The sequence below is a fragment of the Adiantum capillus-veneris genome, chromosome 5, assembly GCF_014529385.1.
Source record: "Adiantum capillus-veneris isolate H3 chromosome 5, ASM1452938v2, whole genome shotgun sequence".
Taxonomy (NCBI): Eukaryota; Viridiplantae; Streptophyta; class Polypodiopsida; order Polypodiales; family Pteridaceae; genus Adiantum; species Adiantum capillus-veneris.
In genome coordinates this window covers 33,233,203-33,254,513 of record NC_140935.1, presented here as the reverse complement: position 1 = coordinate 33,254,513, position 21,311 = coordinate 33,233,203, and the positions used below count along the sequence as shown (strand labels likewise).

The window sequence follows — 21,311 nt, the reverse complement described above, 5'->3', positions numbered from 1 at the left end:
GTGCGTCGGTACTTAGAGTCAGTGTCTATTGAACTGGTTTATGGCCTCTTTCTGTTTTGTATGCGTAATCGAGGGGTATTACAATTATTTCAAGAAGGGGGTATGTCACAAACTGCTGACGTGGCATGACCTTATAAGTGTTCCATCTGACAGGGCCCTATGGACACTAGGATAGTAAAAACGAACTAGTTGCTGGCTGTACGGACATCGTGAATTGCGTTGACTGTTGACGTGGCAGAACGTACAGATTTTCGTAAATTGCACTGACAAAGCTAACGTGGCACAGCTATACGGATTTCCGTGAATAGCGCTGGCTGCTTTTGCGCCTACTGCTTTTGAGTTAGAAGTTTTTGAGTTATTGCTTGTGGGGCTTTTCTTTTGGCATCCCTTGTAGGAATAAAAGGAACCCAACGGCCTCACTCTGCAGAGCATCTGGATGCAGAGTCTGAGAGCAAAGGACCCTCGGGAGTTGTACTTTGCTCAAAGATCAATACAAAAAGAAATACCGAAGGGGGCGCCAGTCTTTGGAGCCAATCTGTCTTGACACGGAACTACACCGGGCCGTGTTGACTCAACATAACTGTGATTTGATTCTGTGAAGTATTTTAAGTGAATCTCTCTCGTGTCGCGATAGATTCTAGATTAGGGATGTCCAAGTTTGTTACACAGTGGTGGATGTCTATAAGTACTAAGCCGCACACTCCAAGGACTTGGCAAGCTTTCAAGAAAATTTTGCCCGAAGTTACATGCCTTCATACATCTTTCTTTGGAGTGCAACTTTTGGCAGAGTGGGGTATCTTGAAATGCTTGCCACAGAATCCCTAGCAGATTACGACTTGGCGTTAAACGGAGAACCTTGGAGGTCTAGTGTATATCTTGGGGCTACCATCACTGCCACATGAACACTACCTGTCGAGGTTTGTTTCGACTATTCAAGAGTTTATGGACCATGCTGCAGTCGGCTACAACTTTATGAAAGTAATCTATTCGTAATCTTGGTGTAGGTTTCAGGTTGGAAAGCCAGTCGTCTTTCGAGCTCGATTGATGTCGAGATTGCTTTTTAAGTTTGAATTGTGTTTGAGAACTTGTTTGGTTATCTTGTTTGGAATTTGTTTGAAATGGATGGTATCTGTTATAAACTTGTCTTGGTGTCGATTTGAACTGTTTGAATCTGGTTTTAATACTAGTTTCATTGATTGGTGATTTTACTCTCGGGTGGAGTAGTGAGAAATGCTGTTTTGGTATTTTTTGAACCTCGAAACGACACAGACGGGATGTCTGGGGAGCGTTTCGTTGTATGCTTGACACCTCGGAACGATGCAGACGGGATGTCCGGGGAGCGTTTTGTTGTATGCTTGAAAATCTCTGAATGACGCAAACGGGATGTCTGGGGAGCGTTTGGTTGTAAGCTTGTTCCTCCAAGCGACGCAGGTTGCGGTATGGGGAGCGTTTGGTTGTACCACTCCTCTGAGCTCATGGCTCGGACCTTTTTAGGTTATTTGTGGGGGGAGTGACGAGGTAGTTGTTGAGTAGCTTTATACCGCAAACCGTCTGTCTCGGGGGAGTGCTCACCGGCGTTGTTTGTTGCGTCTTGTAACATGCATATGTGAGCATTTGTGTTGCACTGTGATGTGCCAACCATTGAATATTATTTATTGGATGAGATACTTCTGGGAAGTCAACGACCCAGGATGTCAAGAGTTCCGATTTGGAATGAGATTCCTTATTGGATTAGATTCTTATGGGAAGCCGACCCAGGAAATCAAGAGTTTCGATCTGGAATGAGACTCCTTATTGGATGAGATTCTTCTGGAAAGCCAACGACCCAGGATATCAAGAGCTTTGATTTGGAATAAGAAAATTGATTGTCCCTCGGAATGTCCCTCGGAGTGACCCTCGAAATTTTTTGAGCTAACTTGAGTTGTTTTGTAGATATGCTGTAATGGCGGACGATTACTTTCTTTCAAGAAGGGGGGATGCCACAAACTGCTGACGTGTCAAGCCAGTAAAGAACGGAGCTAACCTACTATAACCGGCCTGTACAACGTAGAGGGCGGTACTTCTTTCAATTACCTGTTAACTTTACACAGAGCACTGAGAAGGGAAGAGAACACAGTTGCGTCCAGCGACTAGAATGTCACTACGCACACGAGACCGACACCCTGTAGGCCCCAAAGACTGGCGCCCCTTTTGGTATTTCTTTATTGAAATTAAGGTAGACGATCCGACCACTTCGCACAAGCTTTCACAAAGCTGTCCAAACCTGGCGAGGGCTGAAAACAGGTTTTCGACCTGATTTTGGTAGCATAACGGCGCAAAAACCCCTGTAGGTCAAAAGCACCTGTCTAGGACGGGTTCCCTTGCTATCTGGAAGCTTTTTGGTGAGCTGTCACAGAAATTCAGCGGGCTGTAATTCCCTGTTTTTCACTGCCGGGTGCCCAAAAGCCTGTACACGCATCCCAAGGCTCTCACGAGGCTCCCCCGGTGTTGCCTTGTAGTTTAGGTGCGAAACCCTAAACCTGCAGAAAAACACAGCAGGCTGTAATTCGTTGTTTCGGATTGTTTTTATCGGAGCGAACACGCCTGCGCGTGTCCCAAGGGCTCCCGCACGCAATGGGACAGTTCCCCTGTGAATTGGACGAGTTTTCACGCGAGAAAACTCTCCGAACTCGCAATCTTTCGTGATGGAACTGTGCGTACCTGTGGGGGATTAGCAATTAGCTAATCCGGTTCCTGTTCAGAAGGCTCTTGCCTTGGCAAACGCACATAAACCCACAGAACTGTACATGTTCAACTGAGTAGCCCAACTAGTGGGGCATTACCATATGTGCCAAAGGAGAGAGAGAGATGCACGAGAGCAAATCATCGCGCTATATGAGGCAGAGGAGAAGGCAAGCTTTCCATTAAAGCTGTAGACCTGCACCCACTACTCACACACACACACTGTAGGTCACTTCTGAGTCAAATCAGCCTCCTCTCTCAAATTGGGCGCCCCCTCTTGCTGATGGAAGTGGGAAACTGCACCAGGAGCCGCCATGTGTCCAGTTTGCCCCTTTTGAGTTAATTCTCTAGTTCCCATTGACTTATAAAGTTGTGACTTTCCGAGTGGCCCAGATTTCATTTGGCGCACACAGGCTTCCATACTCATCAGAATTCAGTGCTAACTGGCCCGACCAGTCCCAGACCGACCGACCCAGACTCCCGCTGTGAGAAACCTATTCGGCCGCAGCCGTTTCACACTGGCCATGCAATGTCCACTTGCACCTTTTCAAGGGTTCCGAGGAAAACAAGTAAAAATAAAATAAATAAAAATATCTAGTACTTATTTACGGAAGGCAACAGGAAAAATACACCTCCTGGTGACACACCCCACCCTTGAAATACTGCAAGCGACCTCGCTTGCATGCCAATAATACATGCAGTATCTCCTGATATCACATATATTCTATGATGGGAATCCAAGATATACATGCTTCCGGAAATGTAACGTTGGACGATTAAACAATCCCACCAACCTGGCTACGACACATATATCAAGCATAGAAGTCTTCTAGTGTACTCTCAAGCAGAAACTTCTCTAGCTAAATTCTGTATGGAAAGAGTAGATACAATTGCTTAACTACTCTCTTGAGCATCATGAACCATGCTCTTGCCTTGCTCCAAAAAGTCTACATCAAGTCACTGTGGGTTCCATCTGAAAGGCTTCAAGATACAATTGCAATAGTTGAGGTGAATCAACCAATTCAGACTCTTCCATCCATTTGGCATCCAACGATGGATAGTTCTTGAACTTCACCAAATAGCGTCTTGCAACCTTTCCTCTAACCTTTCTTTCTTTATGTGCCAATATCTGTTTAGGAACAAGGATTTCATCCAATTTTTCTAGTTCGGGTTGTTCCTCATCAAGCATATTCTCTGGCACATCACCAACAAAGGGTCTTAGAAGGCTGACATGAAAAGCATTATGTATTTTCCAGCCTTCTGGTAGCTTTAACCTGTAAGCTACATCGCTGAGCTTTTCTGAAATCTGAAAAGGACCATAATATCGCATACTGAGCTTAGGAAACAAGCGTTCCTTGCCTTTCCTTTTCTCTAACCTGGCCTTTTCAAAGCGCAAAAGCACCCGATCACCAAGTGAAAATACAAGTTCACAACGGTGACGATCAGCAGCTTTCTTTTGCTTAGCCTGAGTCTTCTCAAGAGCAATCTTTATCTTCCTGTATGTTTCATCCATATCTTGCACATACTTGTCTGCCTCAAAAATCTTGTCCTTAGTCTGCAAAATGGGCGGGACTTTCTTCCCTCCTTCCACTATCTCAAATGGTGCCTTACCTGTTGATGTATGCACAATGTTATTGTAAGCATATTCAACCAATGGAAGATGGTGTTCCCAAGTTGCATTGTGCTTTGACACAACATTTGAGCAGATCCAAGATAGTAGAATTTGCCTCTTCTGACTGTCCATCAGTTTGCGGATGAAACGAAGAAGAGAACTTTAGCGTAGTGCCCATGTTCTCAAACAATGCCTTCCAAAAAAGACTTGTCATACGTGGATCTTTGTCACTGACAATTGACTGAGGCATCCCATGATATTTAGAGATATTGCTCATGAATATCTTGACCATGTGTTCTGGCTTTATCTTCTTCCTCACAGGAATGAAATGGGCCTGCTTACTGAACCTACAAATAATAGTCCAAATCCCATCATTGCCTGTTTGCGTCCTTGGAAGATCAAAGATAAAGTCCATTGCTATGCTTTCCCATGGCCTATCAGGGATCGGCAATGGTTGCAACAATCCCGGTTTCTTTTGTCTGTCAAATTTGACTTTTTGGCATACTAAGCATGATCTTACAAATGTGTCAACATCTTGACGCAAAGCTGGCCAATAGAAGAATGCCTCAACCCCTTTCACTGTCGCATCAATTCCACGATGCTCAGCATAAGGTGGAGCATGACTTTCCATCAAAATCTTTGGCCGTAACTGTTTGGTAACACATAACTTTCCATGCATCATGAGGAAGTCATTCTTAAGCATATAGTGCTCATGATGTTGCCCATCAACAAGCTGGTCATAGATCCTTGCAAAATCTGAATCTTCAGCATATTGTGTCTTCATTTCGTCTAGTTCACAATGGTACGGAATTGACACTGCTGAAATTTGGGGCTTTCGTGACAACGCATCAGCCACCACGTTCTTTTTCCCTTGCACATGCACAATCTGAAAATGGAACATTGACAAGATGTTTGCCCATCGCATTTGCTTCTCAGACAACTTCGTCTGTGTGAGAAAATATCGCAAGGTTTGATGATCCGTTTGGACAACAAAATCAGCCCCTAGCAGATAGTGTTTCCAACTAGTGAGAGCATGAATTACTGCCAGCAATTCTTTCTCATAGACTTGCAAGTTCCTTTCAGTCTTCAAAAGAATTCTGCTCTCATATGCGACTACTCGGCCATTCTGCATTAGAACTGCACCAAGACTATGGCCACACGCATCACACTGAACCACAAAAGGTTTTGAAAGATCTGGCAAAATGATTACCGGATCTGAAGTCAGCTTCTCTTTCAAGTGTTTGAACGCTAAAATTTCCTTGGCTGTCCACTTGAAAGTAACTCCTTTTCCTTGTAGTGCATGGAGTGGAGAAGCAATCTCAGCAAAATTTCGGATGAACCTCCTGTAGTAGGAACATAAGCCTAGAAAGCTTCGAATGTCATGTACGGATTTCAAGTCTGGCCATGACCTAATTGCTTCCACTTTAGCGGGATCCATGCGTACCCCATCCTTTGAAACAATGTGCCCAAGGAAGTGAATTTCTTGCAAAAAGAATTCACTCTTCTTCGCATTGATGAGTAGCCTGTTCTTACGTAACTCATTGAAAACTGCAGTCAAGTGATCCCTATGCTCCTCTTCAGACTTCGAATAGACAATCATGTCATCAAAGAAGGTACCCACGAAGTTTCTATGTGGTCTAAAAATTCTGTCCATCATTCTATTAAACGTGGCAGGAGCATTTGTGAGACCAAATGGCATAACAAGAAACTCATAGAGACCAAATGTTGTCCTGAACGCAGTCTTATGGACATCTTCTGGCCTAATGCGTATCTGATGGTAGCCACTCTTTAGGTCTATCCTTGTAAACAATGACGCTCCCTCAAGCTGATCAAGAATGTCATCTATCCTCGGTATGGGGAACCTGTTCTTGATGGTATTCTTATTCAAGGCGCGATAGTCAATGCACATGCGCCATGAACCATCCTTCTTCTACACTAAGAGTACAGGCGAACAAAAAAGGGGATGAACTGGGCTGAATCAGCCCCTTCTCTAAAAGCTCGTTGACCTGACTCATAATCTCTTTCTGCTGGGCTGCACTAACCCTGTATGGTGGTCTATTCGGTGGACTAGAACCTGGCACAAGATCTATAGTATGATCCTCAGGTCTCTCAGGAGGTAACTCCCCTAGCAAAGAGTTCGAAAAACAATCACTGAAACCACTCAAAAAAGTTGACCTGTCTTTATCTAAGGTAGACAAATTAGATACAACTTGAGGTACTTCTTTTGCAAAGATCAAGTACGCAGAAAGATGATTCTTTATTACAGATGAAATAGCAGAAGCAGAAACAACTGGAACAGACTCTCCTTTAAGCTTTACATCAAGGACATGAGTCTTTCCTCTATGTACAAGGGTAATCTTTTTGTTGTAAGTATCCACCATAGCATGCAACCTGTAACACCATGGGATACCCAGTAACACATCATAGCCCTCAAGTGGCATAATATGAAATTCTTCTGCATCCACATAGCTCTGAATGTGCAGACGAAGCTTCCCCAAAATGGGAGTAACGGGCTTTGAATGACCTGGGCATGCCAAACCTGCTTCCCCTGTCATACCCATCTCCTTTGCACGAATGCCCAACTTTGATGCCAATTCTGGTGATATGAAATTTGCACGGGCTCCTGGATCAAAGAAAACGAGCATTGTCTGGTCTCTAACTTTGCCCCAAGCTCTGCACAACTCCGTGGCATCTGTGTTTGGTTGGTCTCCAACCAAATTTGGAACAAGTCCTGCACTTGGCTTTGGCTTCTTCCCTTTATGGTCTGACTTGTCATCCTTATCCTTTGACTTCTTTTGTGGGCATTCATTTGCAAAATGTCCTTCCTGTTCACAAATGTAGCATTTCTTGGCCTCTCTAAGAGCTTTCCGTTCTTCAAAAGTTTTGCCAGAAAAATGCCTCTTTTGTCCTTGTCCTCGTCCCGAAGAAGACTTAGACTGCTTCTTGGACGTATCAGCTTCTTCAGTGGAGGGCTTCTTTGTGGGAGGCTCAAAAGGCTTTGCTGCAACATTGCCCTTGGCTGAAAATTGTGTGCCCTGGGACCCTTTCTTGTGGCTATTAAATCCATCGGAATCTCCTTTTGACAGATTGTTGGCCACTCTTGCATTCTCTATCAACTGAAACATATTCATGACAATAGTCTTTGTGCAGTAGTCCCTGATTTTCTTGGGCAATCCGCAACAGTACTTCTGAATCTGTTCTGACAATGACACAAACCTGTAAGAGGTGACTGGCAACAACGCGGCCCAAAACTTTTTATTGTACTCTTCCAAGTTCGCACACTGTTTAGCATTCAACTCGTGCCATTCTGTCATCACATCCACTTCAAAAGTGTTCGTCAACCATGCAAGCGCAAAAAGCTGTTTGAATTGGACCCACGTTGTTGGGGCTTGACCCTCGTTCAACAATGCGGTCCACCATTGAAGCGCATTCCCTTTCAAGAAAGTGGCAGCCTTGCGTATCTTTGAAGATTCCGTGAAGTTTCCTCGAGCATAAGCTGCATCGAACTGTTGTATGAAGGTCAAAGCCTTCAATTGATCCTCAGTTCCTCTGAGAGTTTCAAACTTCACTCCCTGCCCACCTTCCTTGTAATCCTTCAGCTGACTCAAAGGAGCCACATTATCATAAACAGGTGCCTGTAACAGTGGTGCTCCATGATTTTTCATTCCAGCACTCGCATCAACTGTTTTACCTGTGGTATCTGCATTTGGTACGTATGGCTGCGAAAAACCAGCCATACCAAATTGTGTTCCAGGCACTCGAAACTGGCCATAGGCACCCTGAAAACTTGGATGGACACCCATGTTCGCGTACATAGGGTTACCCATGCCTGTTTGCATTGTCCCGAACACATTCCTTGGCATATAACCTGTGGAAGGTCCAGCCATAGCTTGAAACACTGAACCACCTCCAAAATAACCAGGATAAGTATTAGGTAATGGAAGTGTCTGACGCATAGTGTGTTCATTACTCCCTTGACCATTCACAAACGGTTCCTGTCCAGCTAAAGCAAGTTGCTTTGGATCATTGGACACCGCTAGTTGCTCAACCACATGGGCTTTCCCTCGAGCATCATGAGTCCTCTGCGCATTGGAAATCTCCTTTTCCTGCAACGGCTCAGTCATGCCCTCTGTAGGAGGCTGAAAACCCTGTGTCGGAGCTTGTAAGAACTCCTGCATCCTTGGGTTGTTAGCCAACTGCTGAAACATGTTCATGCAGCAACGCAGTTGAGTTCTAAACAACCTGTCCTCTTCTTGAAGAGTTGAAGGAACTTTCTCCGTGCCATGTGAGGAAGATCCCTCTTCAGGTACTTGGTCTCTCTATATCGACAAGCTCTGTGTTGCTTTCACCCACAACAATCCACGCTGCACTTTTTGAAGAAAAAGTGACTATCCCGTCGATGGAACCATATAACCGGCGTGTACAACGTAGAGGGCGGTACTTCTTTCAATTACTTGTTAACTTTACACAGAGCACTGAGAAGGGAAGAGAACACAGTTGCGTCCAGCGACTAGAATGTCACTGCGCACACGAGACCGACACCCTGTAGGCCCCAAAGACTGGCGCCGCTTTCGGTATTTCTTTATTCAAATTAAGGTAGACGATCCGACCACTTCGCACAAGCTTTCACAAAGCTGTCCAAACCTGGCGAGGGCTGAAAACGCAGGTTTTCGACCTGATTTTGGCAGCATAACGGCGCAAAAACCCCTGTAGGTCAAAAGCACTTGTCTAGGACGGGTTCCCTCGCTATCTGGAAGCTTTCTGGTGAGCTGTCACAGAAATTCAGCGGGCTGTAATTCCCTGTTTTTCACTGCCGGGTGTCCAAAAGCCTGTACACGCATCCCAAGGCTCTCACGAGGCTCCCCCGGTGTTGCCTTGTAGTTTAGGTGCGAAACCCTAAACCTGCAGAAAAACACAGCAGGCTGTAATTCGCTGTTTCGGATCGTTTTTATCGGAGCGAACACGCCTACGCGTGTCCCAAGGGCTCCCGCACGCAATGGGACAGTTCCCCTGTGAATTGGACGAGTTTTCACGCGAGAAAACTCTCCGAACTCGCAATCTTTCGTGATGGAACTGTGCGTACCTGTGGGGGATTAGCAATTAGCTAATCCGGTTCCTGTTCAGAAGGCTCTTGCCTTGGCAAACGCACATAAACCCACAGAACTGTACATGTTCAACTGAGTAGCCCAACTAGTGGGGCATTACCATATGTGCCAAAGGAGAGAGAGAGATGCACGAGAGAAAATCATCGCGCTACATGAGGCAGAGGAGAAGGCAAGCTTTCCATTAAAGCTGTAGACCTGCACCCACTACTCACACACACACACTGTAGGTCACTTCTGAGTCAAATCAGCCTCCTCTCTCAAATTGGGCGCCCCCTCTTGCTGATGGAAGTGGAAAACTGCACCAGGAGCCGCCATGTGTCCAGTTTGCCCCTTTTGAGTTAATTCTCTAGTTCCCATTGACTTATAAAGTTGTGACTTTCCGAGTGGCCCAGATTTCATTTGGCGCACACAGGCTTCCATACTCATCAGAATTCAGTGCTAACTGGCCCGACCAGTCCCAGACCGACCGACCCAGACTCCCGCTGTGAGAAACCTATTCGGCCGCAGCCGTTTCACACTGGCCATGCAATGTCCACTTGCACCTTTTCAAGGGTTCCGAGGAAAACAAGTAAAAATAAAATAAATAAAAATATCTAGTACTTATTTACGGAAGGCAACAGGAAAAATACACCTCCTGGTGACACCTACAGATCTCGGCCAAGGAGCCTAAACCCTAGAAGAAGCAACAAAAGAAGTTTTACCAACTTATCAAGTCTTGCCGAGAGGCCTATTTTTAAAGAGAAGTTCCAGTCAACTTATGGGACCCCATCCGATGGGGCCCCAACAACCTAAAGACGGTGAATAAAGCCGGACACACAGACACACAGCATAGCAGCTGATGATGTGGTAGACAGTACGGAATCTCTCAATTTACGTTGCTGTGCTGACGTGGTAAACAATATGGAATTCCGCAATTTACGGTGCTGTGCTAACATGGCATCTGTACGGATTTTCGTAATTCATGCTGGCTGATTTTCAGCGCTAGCTTTTGAATCAGTTGCTTTTGAGTTTGCCTGTTTTTCATGTAAACTGCTTTTAGAGGCCAAGGGCCTCTAAATATGACCTATGGGCTCACTATGGCAGTCTACCCGCGAGAGATGTAGAGCAGAGCCATGGGAGTTGTACTGAGTTCAAGCAATATAAAGAAATATCGAAAGGGGCGCCAAGGTTTGGGGCTAGTGCTCTCTTCGGGTGGAACTCCACCACTCCCCGTTTCGTGTCGTGCATCTCCTTCAGTTCAGTTGTTATTTGAAGTGCTTAAAGTTGTTTAGTCTGCTCTTTTCTGTTGGCACGTGTAAATGATCCTGTCCAGTGATAGTGCAAAGCGAATCCATATGTAATGGGCCTGTGGGTCTCGTGCAACAATCTGTATCCTGCCTTGGAGTCCTTGTCTGAAGATTATAGCCACTCCACCTGACCCTTGTGTATTTTGCTGGCAAGTACTCCCTCGATGTGAGGACTCTCATTGAAAGCCATGAATCCTCGGTAGACTCCGCTCTGGGCTCTCATGTGTCTCTTGTTGGGAAGGCGGCTAGGGAGTCATGGTGTTGCAAGGCGTGCAGAGCAAGAAGAGGGAACGAGAGAGAGAAAGAGTCGACACAGAAGAAAAACAAATCACACGCTACTACTACTATTTCCATTAAAAAGAAGTCTTTATATAGTTTTTGAAAGGTGATATCAACCACACCTTTTACTCATGCAAACTCGACTAACTGATGGTCTATAGCTGCATTCCTTGAGACTTGTTCTCACGGGCTGACCGACAAGGGCTTGAACCCAACAATCCCCCCCTCAAGCCCGAACTAGACAGACCCTCTCATGATACCTCGAGTTTTTGGTGTGCTCGTCAACCGTGAGTTTTAGGTTTTCTGGTGTATCCATAACCTGGTGCTATGATAGGAAACCCCCCCTTGAACAGATAGGGTGTAGGTCAAAAATTAGATACCAAAAATGGAGTTTTTGGTTCACTGCCAAACCTTGGGTTTATGGTGTACCCAGTAACTTCATGAGAAGTAGGACAAAAATAGGACTTCAGAACAAAAACCTGATAAATTGGGAGGTCTTACCACTCATGGGTGGCAGTGTCTATAGCCCGTACAATTTATTTTGACTAAACAACATGAAAAGAGTTGATCTAAAAAATTTCCTCGTCAATAGAATATATTGGAGATTCAGTGTCTCCCTCGACTACATGAATTTGAGTTTTACCCTTTTGAAAGCACCTATTTGACGGATGATTTGTTTTACCACAGTGAACACAAGGATTCTTCTTGAAACAGTCTTTCGTCTGATGATTGTTGCGCCCACAAATGGCACAAGATCTGGTTCCATTGAATGGTTGAGATGAAGCTGCTGTAGCAGCACATTTAGTGACTGCATATGCACTGGAAGTATCAGAAGAACTTGTGGGGGATACGGCATTCGAGATTGTATATGCACTGGGAAAAATAGTAGAATTGGTACTAGATACCCTGCGTTCTTCTTCTTGCAATGAATTGATGATACCATCCAAGGAGGGCAGCGGATCTTTCTCTTTTAAAACAGTAACAATCTGATGAAATTTGTCAGTCAAACTTTTTAACAAAATGGCTATGAGATCTTCTTCTGGTAGTACTGGAGCTTTGACATAAACAAGTTGAGTTTTATTACTCTTCAGTCTACTGGCTAAAGCTGCAATGTTTTCATCTTCACGCATGCGATGGAATATAATTCCATTTTTAAACTCATTTTTGAATACTTAGCTTTGGCACCGAAAAGATTCTCTAACTCTATCCAGGCAGCACTTGAAGAATCAACATCGTCCAAATAATGAATAAAATCGTCTTCTAAGGAGGTTAGAATGATACCAAAAGCTTGTTCGTCTTTCCTTTGTAGCTCAGCAGATAATGCCCTTGTAACTGCAGCGGATGTGCCGGATTCGTCGGCTGCGAGAGGCTTGACCACGTTCCATAAGTTTTTCCGCATCAAATAGCCTTTAACTTTGATCTGCCAAGTGTGGAAGTCGGATCCATTGAACTTGTCGACTTTTGATGCCATATTCGATATGCAAAGGATAGCTTGGTCGTGTTTGTTATGCTTGCGAAGAATGATCGTCGATCTTCGTTAATGGAATTTCGAATTACCTTTTAACATATCATTGGATCCGTAGCATAAAATAACCAAGAGGAACCCATTTGCAACGGCTTTAGCTTGAGCATAAACCTTCAAAGTCACTTACGATCACTCTTACGAGCACCGTTCTCTTAAAACCGAATTTTTTAAAGAGAAGCTATAGTCTTGAGATGTCGTCAAAACCTTTGGTCGAGTCACACACTGACTTGAGAAGCTCAGCAAGACTATGTGTTGATGAAGCCTAGCTATGGCGGGTGATGCCGGTGTGACAGTGTGAATGGGTTCTTCTCACTTAAATCCAAAGACTTTAAATAAGGTGGACAAAATTAATAAGCAGGAAATAACAAAGAACCAGAAATGGCGAATTCTCTGTAGTAGCAAGCAGCGCTGATGGAAAAAGCTGTCGTAACAAGCTGCAGAGGGCGAGTTGGGAGAGGCCACAGTGTCGAGATTTGTTGATTAAACCAAGGCGATGTTGTTCATGCATACTCTGCGCGATATTAAGCAGGTCGACTGTGCTTCGTTCCTTCTGTGTAAGCGGCTGTACCCGCGAGGGTTTTGTTGAGGGCCAAGGGCCGAGGCCGATAGGGCTCTGATACCGGTTGTTGGGAAGGCGGCTAGGGAGCCATGGTGGTGCAGGGCGTGCAGAGCAAGAAGAGGGAACGAAAGAGAGAAAGAGTCGACACAGAAGAAAAACAAATCACACGCTACTACTACTATTTCCATTAAAAGGAAGTCTTTACATAGTTTTTGAAAGGTGATATCAACCACACCTTTTACTCATGCAAACTCCACTAACTGATGGTCTATAGCTGCATGCCTTGAGACTTGTTCTCACGGGCTGACCGACAAGGGCTTGAACCGAACATCTCTGTTAGGAGAATGAGGTCCCGTCCTCTCATCACCTCCTCAAGTCTCTTTGGGTGTGTCCATAGATCCCCGTTGCAATTCCAAAAAAACCGGAGGTCCGGAGAGGTGACCGCTAGGGCCTTCTATATAGGTGGAAAAGTTTGGGTTGAGTGTGTGTGTATATGTATATATGCATTATATACACCTACTGCTAGGAGAGGCCTAAAGTATGTATTAATTCTGGGTCGGGCAAGTGGCTTTGACATGATTTATTAAGAAATTATAAAAGTCACTTATTAATAAGTTATTGCATAGGGGTAGTTTCTAGGTGAAACTTCTGCACATTTTCCAACTCGAGAATCTGATCGCTGCGGGAATTGGCCTCTAGCCTAAATCTACATGCTCATAGGCAAGATGCCCATGGAAGTGTAATAACATCTGTTAAAACGCGTGTACAAACCACTTATGCAAGAGGGTTCCAAAATTGGAAAACCTAATCCAATGAACTTGTTTGGGCATGGAGGTCATGCAATCAGGCTCACAAAATTGCCGGTAATAAATGTCTGTAAATAAGCTGGTTTTGTGTGGCTGAATAACTGCCATTGGTACGGATACATATTTATAAAGTTGGAAACATTTAACCTTTAATGTTAAGTAGCATTTTTGGCACGTTCGTTGGCTGCCTTCGGTTCAAAAGCTTCAAGATTCAAAGAGATGTTTTGGGCTCTTCCATATCAAATATTTTTTGCAAAATAGACGTAAATAATCCTTGCGAGCTCAAGGCTTCATCACATAAACAAGATAAATTAAAGGTCTTGAATATGCATTTGCATTTTAATTTTATTTGATATTGTGGTTTTAATGCACATCTTTTTTTGTGAACACTCGGGTTGGAAGTACATAAATTTATTGGTTTTTATTGAACTTTGCAGGAATGACACAGATCTTCTCAAGAGACAAGAACTAGTAAAGAATCTTCGTGCTCGGATGAACCAGATGAGTGTGAGCCTCTCCTCGCTTCAGGATATTGATAGGTACAACATGTTCAGATTTGCAGATTTCAGCATACTAAGGTTGTTCTATTTTTTAAATGCCACTTCTAGTCCTTTAAAAGTATTTTATGCCATTATTGTTACAGGAGCAGTCTTCTTGGGCAAGAGGTCATGCAAGCAGAACTCAGAGGAAACAACCGTACAGTTGGGCTGACCAATTCTGGCATTATTACATTTCAACGGCAGAGTATGAGGGGTACTGTTCAAACCCCTCTTTACTTAAACTAGTGATTACATGAATACTATGCCTTTGGCATGAGAGAAGGTTCAAAGTCTGCATTAGGTATGTTCTATAGCTGAATTTGCTAGTAAAACTATTTAGGTGTTAATCTATGCTTGATTGCTACACTAGGTTGGTATGGCTAATTCTGCCTTGGGGCTAATTCTGCCTCACACCTCCAAAGCCATAACAGAAACTGAGTAGGCACCGGGCAGACCATCACATGAATATCTTTCGCGTGTGCGTGTAAAAGAAGCCAAAAGGTGGGAAAAGAAAGAAACAAAAAAAGAGGCAAAACCAGGCACAAGCTACTGTGTCCTCAATACTGGTTGTCTTCATGAGGATTGTTGAAAAATAGTGAGCTGAGCTTTCATTCAGTGTCGGTTGGCAGACACAATCTATACTTGCTTGCTGGACATCATGAAAGTACAATATTGAAACTGCAAGTACAACAGGTAAAACTGGATGTAGAGGTACAGGAGATGCTATACAACTAGGAGCGGGGGATGGAGCTCTATCTATGGGTAGGAGATGTAAATCTAATGCCAAGGGAATACAACTAGGAGCTGAGGATGGAGGTCTATCTCTAGGCAGGGATGAAAATCTATATGCCAAGTTAATTACATAATGCTCAAAATGATCCTAATCAGCCCCATCCAGTGATAATGGGTAGTTGTAGGGCGTCGTCATCATGAATGCTGTAAGAGGGTTGGTAAGAAGCTGCCGTTTTCTCCCTTAGGATGTCATGGGAGACCAATGGTTTGCACCCACTCTGGAGCTGCACACATCAATGCTGGTGTGGTCAATGCCATCTTGGGATATCGAAAATGTGCCTGGTGGCATGTGTGCACTAGCATAACCAATAATGCGCTCAGGTGGACCACGGGGCCTGTATCTTCGTGCTCTTCTAGTGAAGGTGATCCCAGATAGACATGAGGCAATCATCTCCACCTTGCTGTCTCCGGATGTGCAGAGAGATGTCTCCTGCTGACTCCTCCTTTTTGAAACTTCATGTCTACTATGCTTGAAAGTGTATCCTGATATTGCCTCCCCATTCTGCAATAGTTCAAAATCTGGATCAGCAGTATCGTGCTCCCTCTTATCATCAACTCATGATGGAATATGGTCGTGATTGTTGAAATATCTGCCTTGCGAGATGGAGCACCTGCAACCACATTCTTCTTTCCTTGAATATAAACAATTTGGAAATAAAACCGTGACAACAAAAAATTTTCAACGCGCTCGCTGCTGCTGCATCGTCCCCGCGCCATCGCCAGCCTATAACCCCCCCCCCCCCCCCCCCCAACAAAAAATTTTCAACGCGCTCGCTGCTGCTGCATCGTCCCCTCGCCATCGCCAGCCTATAAACACACCCCCCCCCCCCCCCCCCCCCCCCCCCCCCCCCCCCCGCCCCGCGGCCCGCCTGCCTGTTGGTGCGCTGCCCTTGCTGTGTGCTGCTCCACCCCCAGCCCGAGCTGCTCCTGCTGCGCGCTCCTCCTCACGCCCTCTACCCTATCTGCCCCGTCCCCCCCTGCATTGCCGCAAGCCTGTTTGCCCCCCCCCACCCCCCTCTATCACAAACTGCTGACATGTCAAAGCCCTAAAGAAGGGCGCCAACTTGCAGATGTGGGCCGAGGGGCCTAAACCCTAAGAAGAACAAGTAACAGAAGAAGAAGTCCTACCAACTTAAGGGGACCCCGTCTGATGGGGCCCCAAGTGACATAAAGGATTCAAATAAAGCTGAACTCTCACACAAAAGACTTGCGCAAACTGATGATGTGGCAGATTTCCGAAAATTGCGCTGCTCTTTAGTGCTGCTGTCTTCTGATTCTGTGTTTTCTAAGCATTGATATCTCTGGTCAAATTCCATTTGTCTGCACTAAGAGTTGAGTTTTTGATCTTTCAGAATCTTGACTTGTTGCTGAAGTGCTTTAATAGCCTTCATCCTCTCTTCCTGTTTACATTCTAGATCAATCAGAAGACCTTTGACACATATATTTTCTTTTCGTAGTTCTTCAGATTGAATGATTTCTTTTTCCAGCTGTGCTTCTTGACGAGTAACATCAGATTGTTTGATGGAGCTTTGGGCTTCCATCATATGACCTATTGAATTAACAATGGTGTTCCAACCTGTCTGGATGGTGGCGACACATCCATCACTAACTGTTTCTGTGTCTTTTCGACTAGTCTCATAGGTGAGTACAGGCATCTTGTATCGAAAAGGTAACTTTCCAGATGTGTTTATGACTAAATTGTCCACCATGGGGTTCTTTTGCAAAGCGTGCAACTTGTCAACTGATGTTTTCCTTATTGAAGAATTCACTACAAAAGTTTGTTCAGATGTTGTGGCCTGATCAGGCTTCTTCGGAAGTTCACTTGTAGTTTCTGGTGGGGTTCCTGGCAACACGGTCGCTTTGTTTGCCGAAGTCTCTTGGGTCTCACCAACGACTGGCGTTGTGGTGGTATGAGCAGGTTCTTGTTGGAACTGCTTTGTCAACGTCTCTCTTTGTCACTACTGTGACCAGAGCCGTCTGTTCTTCAGTCTGTCCTTGTTGGGATTCTAGATCAGCAATCTAGTCCTTAAGTGCTGTTCCTCTACTAATATTTGTCAAAGCATTTGTTGCATTCACATGCACTGGTATGCTAGTTGCCTAGTAGAAAAATTGCCAAGACATACCATGCGTTGAACAGATTCTAAGTTTTCACTTTTGTAGTCTGGGCGATTACACTATTAAATAGTACTGAACTCAAATTGATTATTGCCTGAGTGTTCATTGTTCTGGCATTTAGCATGCTGAACAGCTTCTAAGAGACATAGGTAGGGTTATTCTTCAAGCTGATAGCTTTCACAACAAACTTGTATGTTGCTTTGTATTCCATTGCTGAAACTGGAATGCCTTGACCCCATCCTTACACTTCTTTCTGGTCTGAGGTGTCTCCTTCAGAAAGCTGCTAATGACACAGTTGAGCAGGGTTGAGATTTTTGCTAATGTTGCATCAATTATCTGAAGGGTTCTGCCATTGATGGTGACCATCCTTGCATCATACTCAAAAGTCTCTATGATTTGTTGAATCAGAGTAGCATGAAAAGGAATTTTGTGGCCTCCACAACCACTAACTAAAATTTTAGTTCAGGCAGAACAGACTGGGAAATGCATCTTCATTCTTCCTTATGGGCTTATCGGGTTTCCTTCAAAACAACTTTGAATACGACTCCTTTTAATTTGGTCTATGGCTTGGATGCGATCTTGCCAATGGAATTCTTATTACCCACTCTCAAAGTTGCTACTGAGTTAGAATGGAAGGGACATGAATTGTCGGAACGACTTGAAGATTTGGATGCCCCAGATCTTCAATAAAGCTCTCTCATTCAGTTGGAATACATATTTATTGATGTACTGATGAGGCACTAAACATTGTTCTTCTTTTGCTTGAAGTAACTATTCAAGTTTTGTTGTCTTCTCATCTATGCTGGCCTTCCTGGCTTGTAACAACGATTGTCCCCTTTTGCCCATGGCAGAGCTCTATGACATGCTTTGAGTCGAAAATGAGAATTCACTTGAGGAAGACGGCGATGCGAACCACTAGTAAGTAGGCGTTTTGGGGTGTGTAGCAATAGCTGGGAAAGGCAAAGGTGATGCAACGGTAATTGAAGAGGGTGAAGGCGATGCAGGAGAAAGCTCTGCAAGAGAGGGCTCGATGCGCGTAGGAGGCGAAGAAATGAATGTAGGGTCACACACCCTCCTCATAGTAATTCTAATTCGAGCCATGAATGCTTCACTCTTTTTGCACCTCGATCTTTATCCACCGTAAATGAGGTGTCCTCCATGCATTGGTCCATCCTCCTAATGAGTACTGGCGGGATACTTGAAAAGATTTGATCTTTAATGCACTGCCAGTGACCGTTATACGGTTCAAATGCCTTCAGATGTATTTTATCCTTCAAATGCCTCAACTACTTCTTGTGTAATCGTTATTAGATCCAACGGTTGATCTTCAGAGTCAGAGTCTTGCTTGTGACGTTCATGTGGTGGTGGAAGTTCATCTGATCTGGAGCAATAATTCTTGATCTTGGTCTCATTATAGACCCCTGGCAACGACACTCCAGATAAATCTTTGAGTCTGATTGTGGCATTTGAGAATACCCAATCCACCTCATATGGTCCCAACGAGGCTATTTGTAGATTAGGTTTCTTTGGGCCTAGCTTCTCTTGGTATAGCAAGACAAAGTCTCCTTTCTTAAATTCTCTCACCTTCAGCTTACTGTCATGCCAGTACTTCTTGTGTTGCTGAACCACTTCTTGTTCCAACATTGCCCTCTGTCTAATCTCATCCAGCTTCGGTAGCTCATCCAACCTATTCTTTAGTGTTGAATTAAAATCCATGTCATATTCAATGGCTATCTTGAGGGCGGAAACAACAAACTCCATATGCACAACTGCCAATGTACCGTATATCATTCGAAATAGAGTCATGATCTTGTGAGTTGTTCTGTAAGCCCATTGCACTATCCAAAGCTTCTCATCATGGTCTTGAAAGTTGATGGTCTTATTATTGCTCTCGGCTTGTCCATTGCATTTGGGATAATATGTTGTTGACTTCCGAAGCTTGATTGAGAAGATTTCAGTAAGAATCTGGATTGTTTCATTGATGAAATGAGTTTCTTGGTCTAAAACTATCTCGATCTGACAACCATATCTGCAGACTATATGCGCTTATAAGAACGACACTCTTGACTTTTCTGTGTTGTTTCGCAATGCTTTGGCCTTTATCCATTTGCTAACGTAGCATGTAGCCATCACAATATTCCTATTCTTCCTTGGGATTACCTTCTTGAACGACCCATGAAGTCCAGACCTCACTTTATTAAAATCCATAATGGTTGTATGGTGATCAAAGGTGTCATATCTGCTGATGTTGGTCTGCCTTTTCTTTGGCAAAGATCAGAGGTTTTGCAGAAAGCCCTTACATCAGCCATCATACTTTGCCACCATAACTGTCTCTTAAGATTTTTCTTGTAAGTGATTTCAATGGAAAAATGTCCCCGTGAGCTCCCATTGTGAGCCTTTGTAATGACGTGCATCCTGCCTTGCATAGGTTCACATCTTCTAAGTACTCCATCAATTCCGAGCTTCTATAAAGATCCACCTATGAGGTGCAGCGGAAGTGAATGTTGAACTTTGCTCAAAATGAGTGCTCCGAACTGTGCTCAAGGTTCCTTTTACTTACAGAAGGAAGAGCCTTCCGTTCCTTTAGTGAGAGAGTGCAATGGACACAAACAAAGTGAATAGACATTGTGAATGAAGGTGCATGAGACAGTAGACTGAGAGCTGGAGAGAGAAGAATACGACACCAGAATGTTGTCGAACCCTCCTCCGAAGGCCCCACTCTCTATGGCGAGGGCGTTCTACTTATGATTTCACAAATCTCTACAATGCTTTGGACTTGCCGACGATGAGGACGACGACGAGACGGGCTAAAATCTGAAAATGCTACGGCTGAAATCTGCAAATCTTTATCTGCTGAATTCTGACTCTATGTCGGTGACGACGATGCGATGACGACGCGCTGGAAACGCAGATGCTGAAATCTGCGTTTTCCGGGCTGAATCTGTAAACCTTGCAGAATCTGACCGTGCCGCGAGGGACTACTGCGGGAAGGTGAGATCTGCGAAACGCTAGGGCATTTGGGTTTTGAGCAAAAACGCTTGTTGATCTGGTCCAAAAATGCTAGCTTTAGGCTGTGAAGCATGAAGCAAAAACGCTAGGGCATTTGGGGTTCTGCTGAGAAGTTGCTTGTTGAGCAAGTGCTCCTGCTGCCTCTTCTGCCAGAAAGTGCATCAGGTTCGGAGATTTTGCACTCACGATGAAGCGCTAGCGCTAGGTTTCTATATATACAAACTTAGCAAAATTGCCCTATCTAGTTTCCAACAAAAGTCACTTAAAAATAATAAGTGAAAAATGTCAAAAATAGGGAAAATAGGTCTATGCACTGAAAAAATGCTCTTGATGGGTTCTGATGGAAATCTGATGGTCATGCTGTGTGCAACCAGAGGATATGCATCTACTCTAAGTGTCTGGACATGCACGGTCTGCGAATAGACTCACAAAAGTGCCAGATCACTCAACGTGACATTCCCTCCTTTTCAAAGTGAGGTACTGGTACCGAACTGTATGGCGTCGAGGAAGATCGCCAATAGCATGCGGAATCTTGGAAAGGACTCTTCGTCAGCCCACTCTGATGTGTGGGTCATGCGATACTTGAACTTCATAAAGGTCTGCAATGCCTTCTTCTTTCGGCAGCGCCGAAAGCGACACAAAGTCATCTGTGGCTGTCACGTGACGCATTTAACCCTATGTGTCCGTGGACAAGCTACAGCACGACAAGGGTTCAGTCAGTCCAGTCAGTCTAGATTTAGAAGTGTTCTGGCACTTTTGTGAGTCTGTTCGTAGACCGTGCATGCCCAGGCACTTAGTATAGATGCATATCCTCTTGTTGCACACAACATGATCAAAAGCATTCCCATCAGAATCCATCAGAATCCTTCAGGGGAATTTTCCAGTGCATTTAGCCTATTTTCCCTATTTTTGACATTTTTCACTTATTATTTTTAAGTGACTTTTGTTGGAAAGTAGGTAGGG

General features: G+C 44.4%; 1 protein-coding gene across 2 annotated transcripts in view; it reads left to right on the top strand.

Annotated features, from left to right (window-relative positions):
• Nucleotides 1–21,311, top strand: part of LOC147457112 (syntaxin-52-like) — a 64,865-nt gene that overhangs the window by 26,034 nt on the left and 17,520 nt on the right. For both annotated transcript variants that reach the window (XM_086512117.1, XM_086512118.1), the window contains exons 2-3: nucleotides 14,331–14,432; nucleotides 14,537–14,646. In XM_086512117.1, the coding sequence (XP_086368243.1) occupies nucleotides 14,331–14,432; nucleotides 14,537–14,646 (212 nt within the window). The remainder of the gene's footprint in view (nucleotides 1–14,330; nucleotides 14,433–14,536; nucleotides 14,647–21,311) is intronic.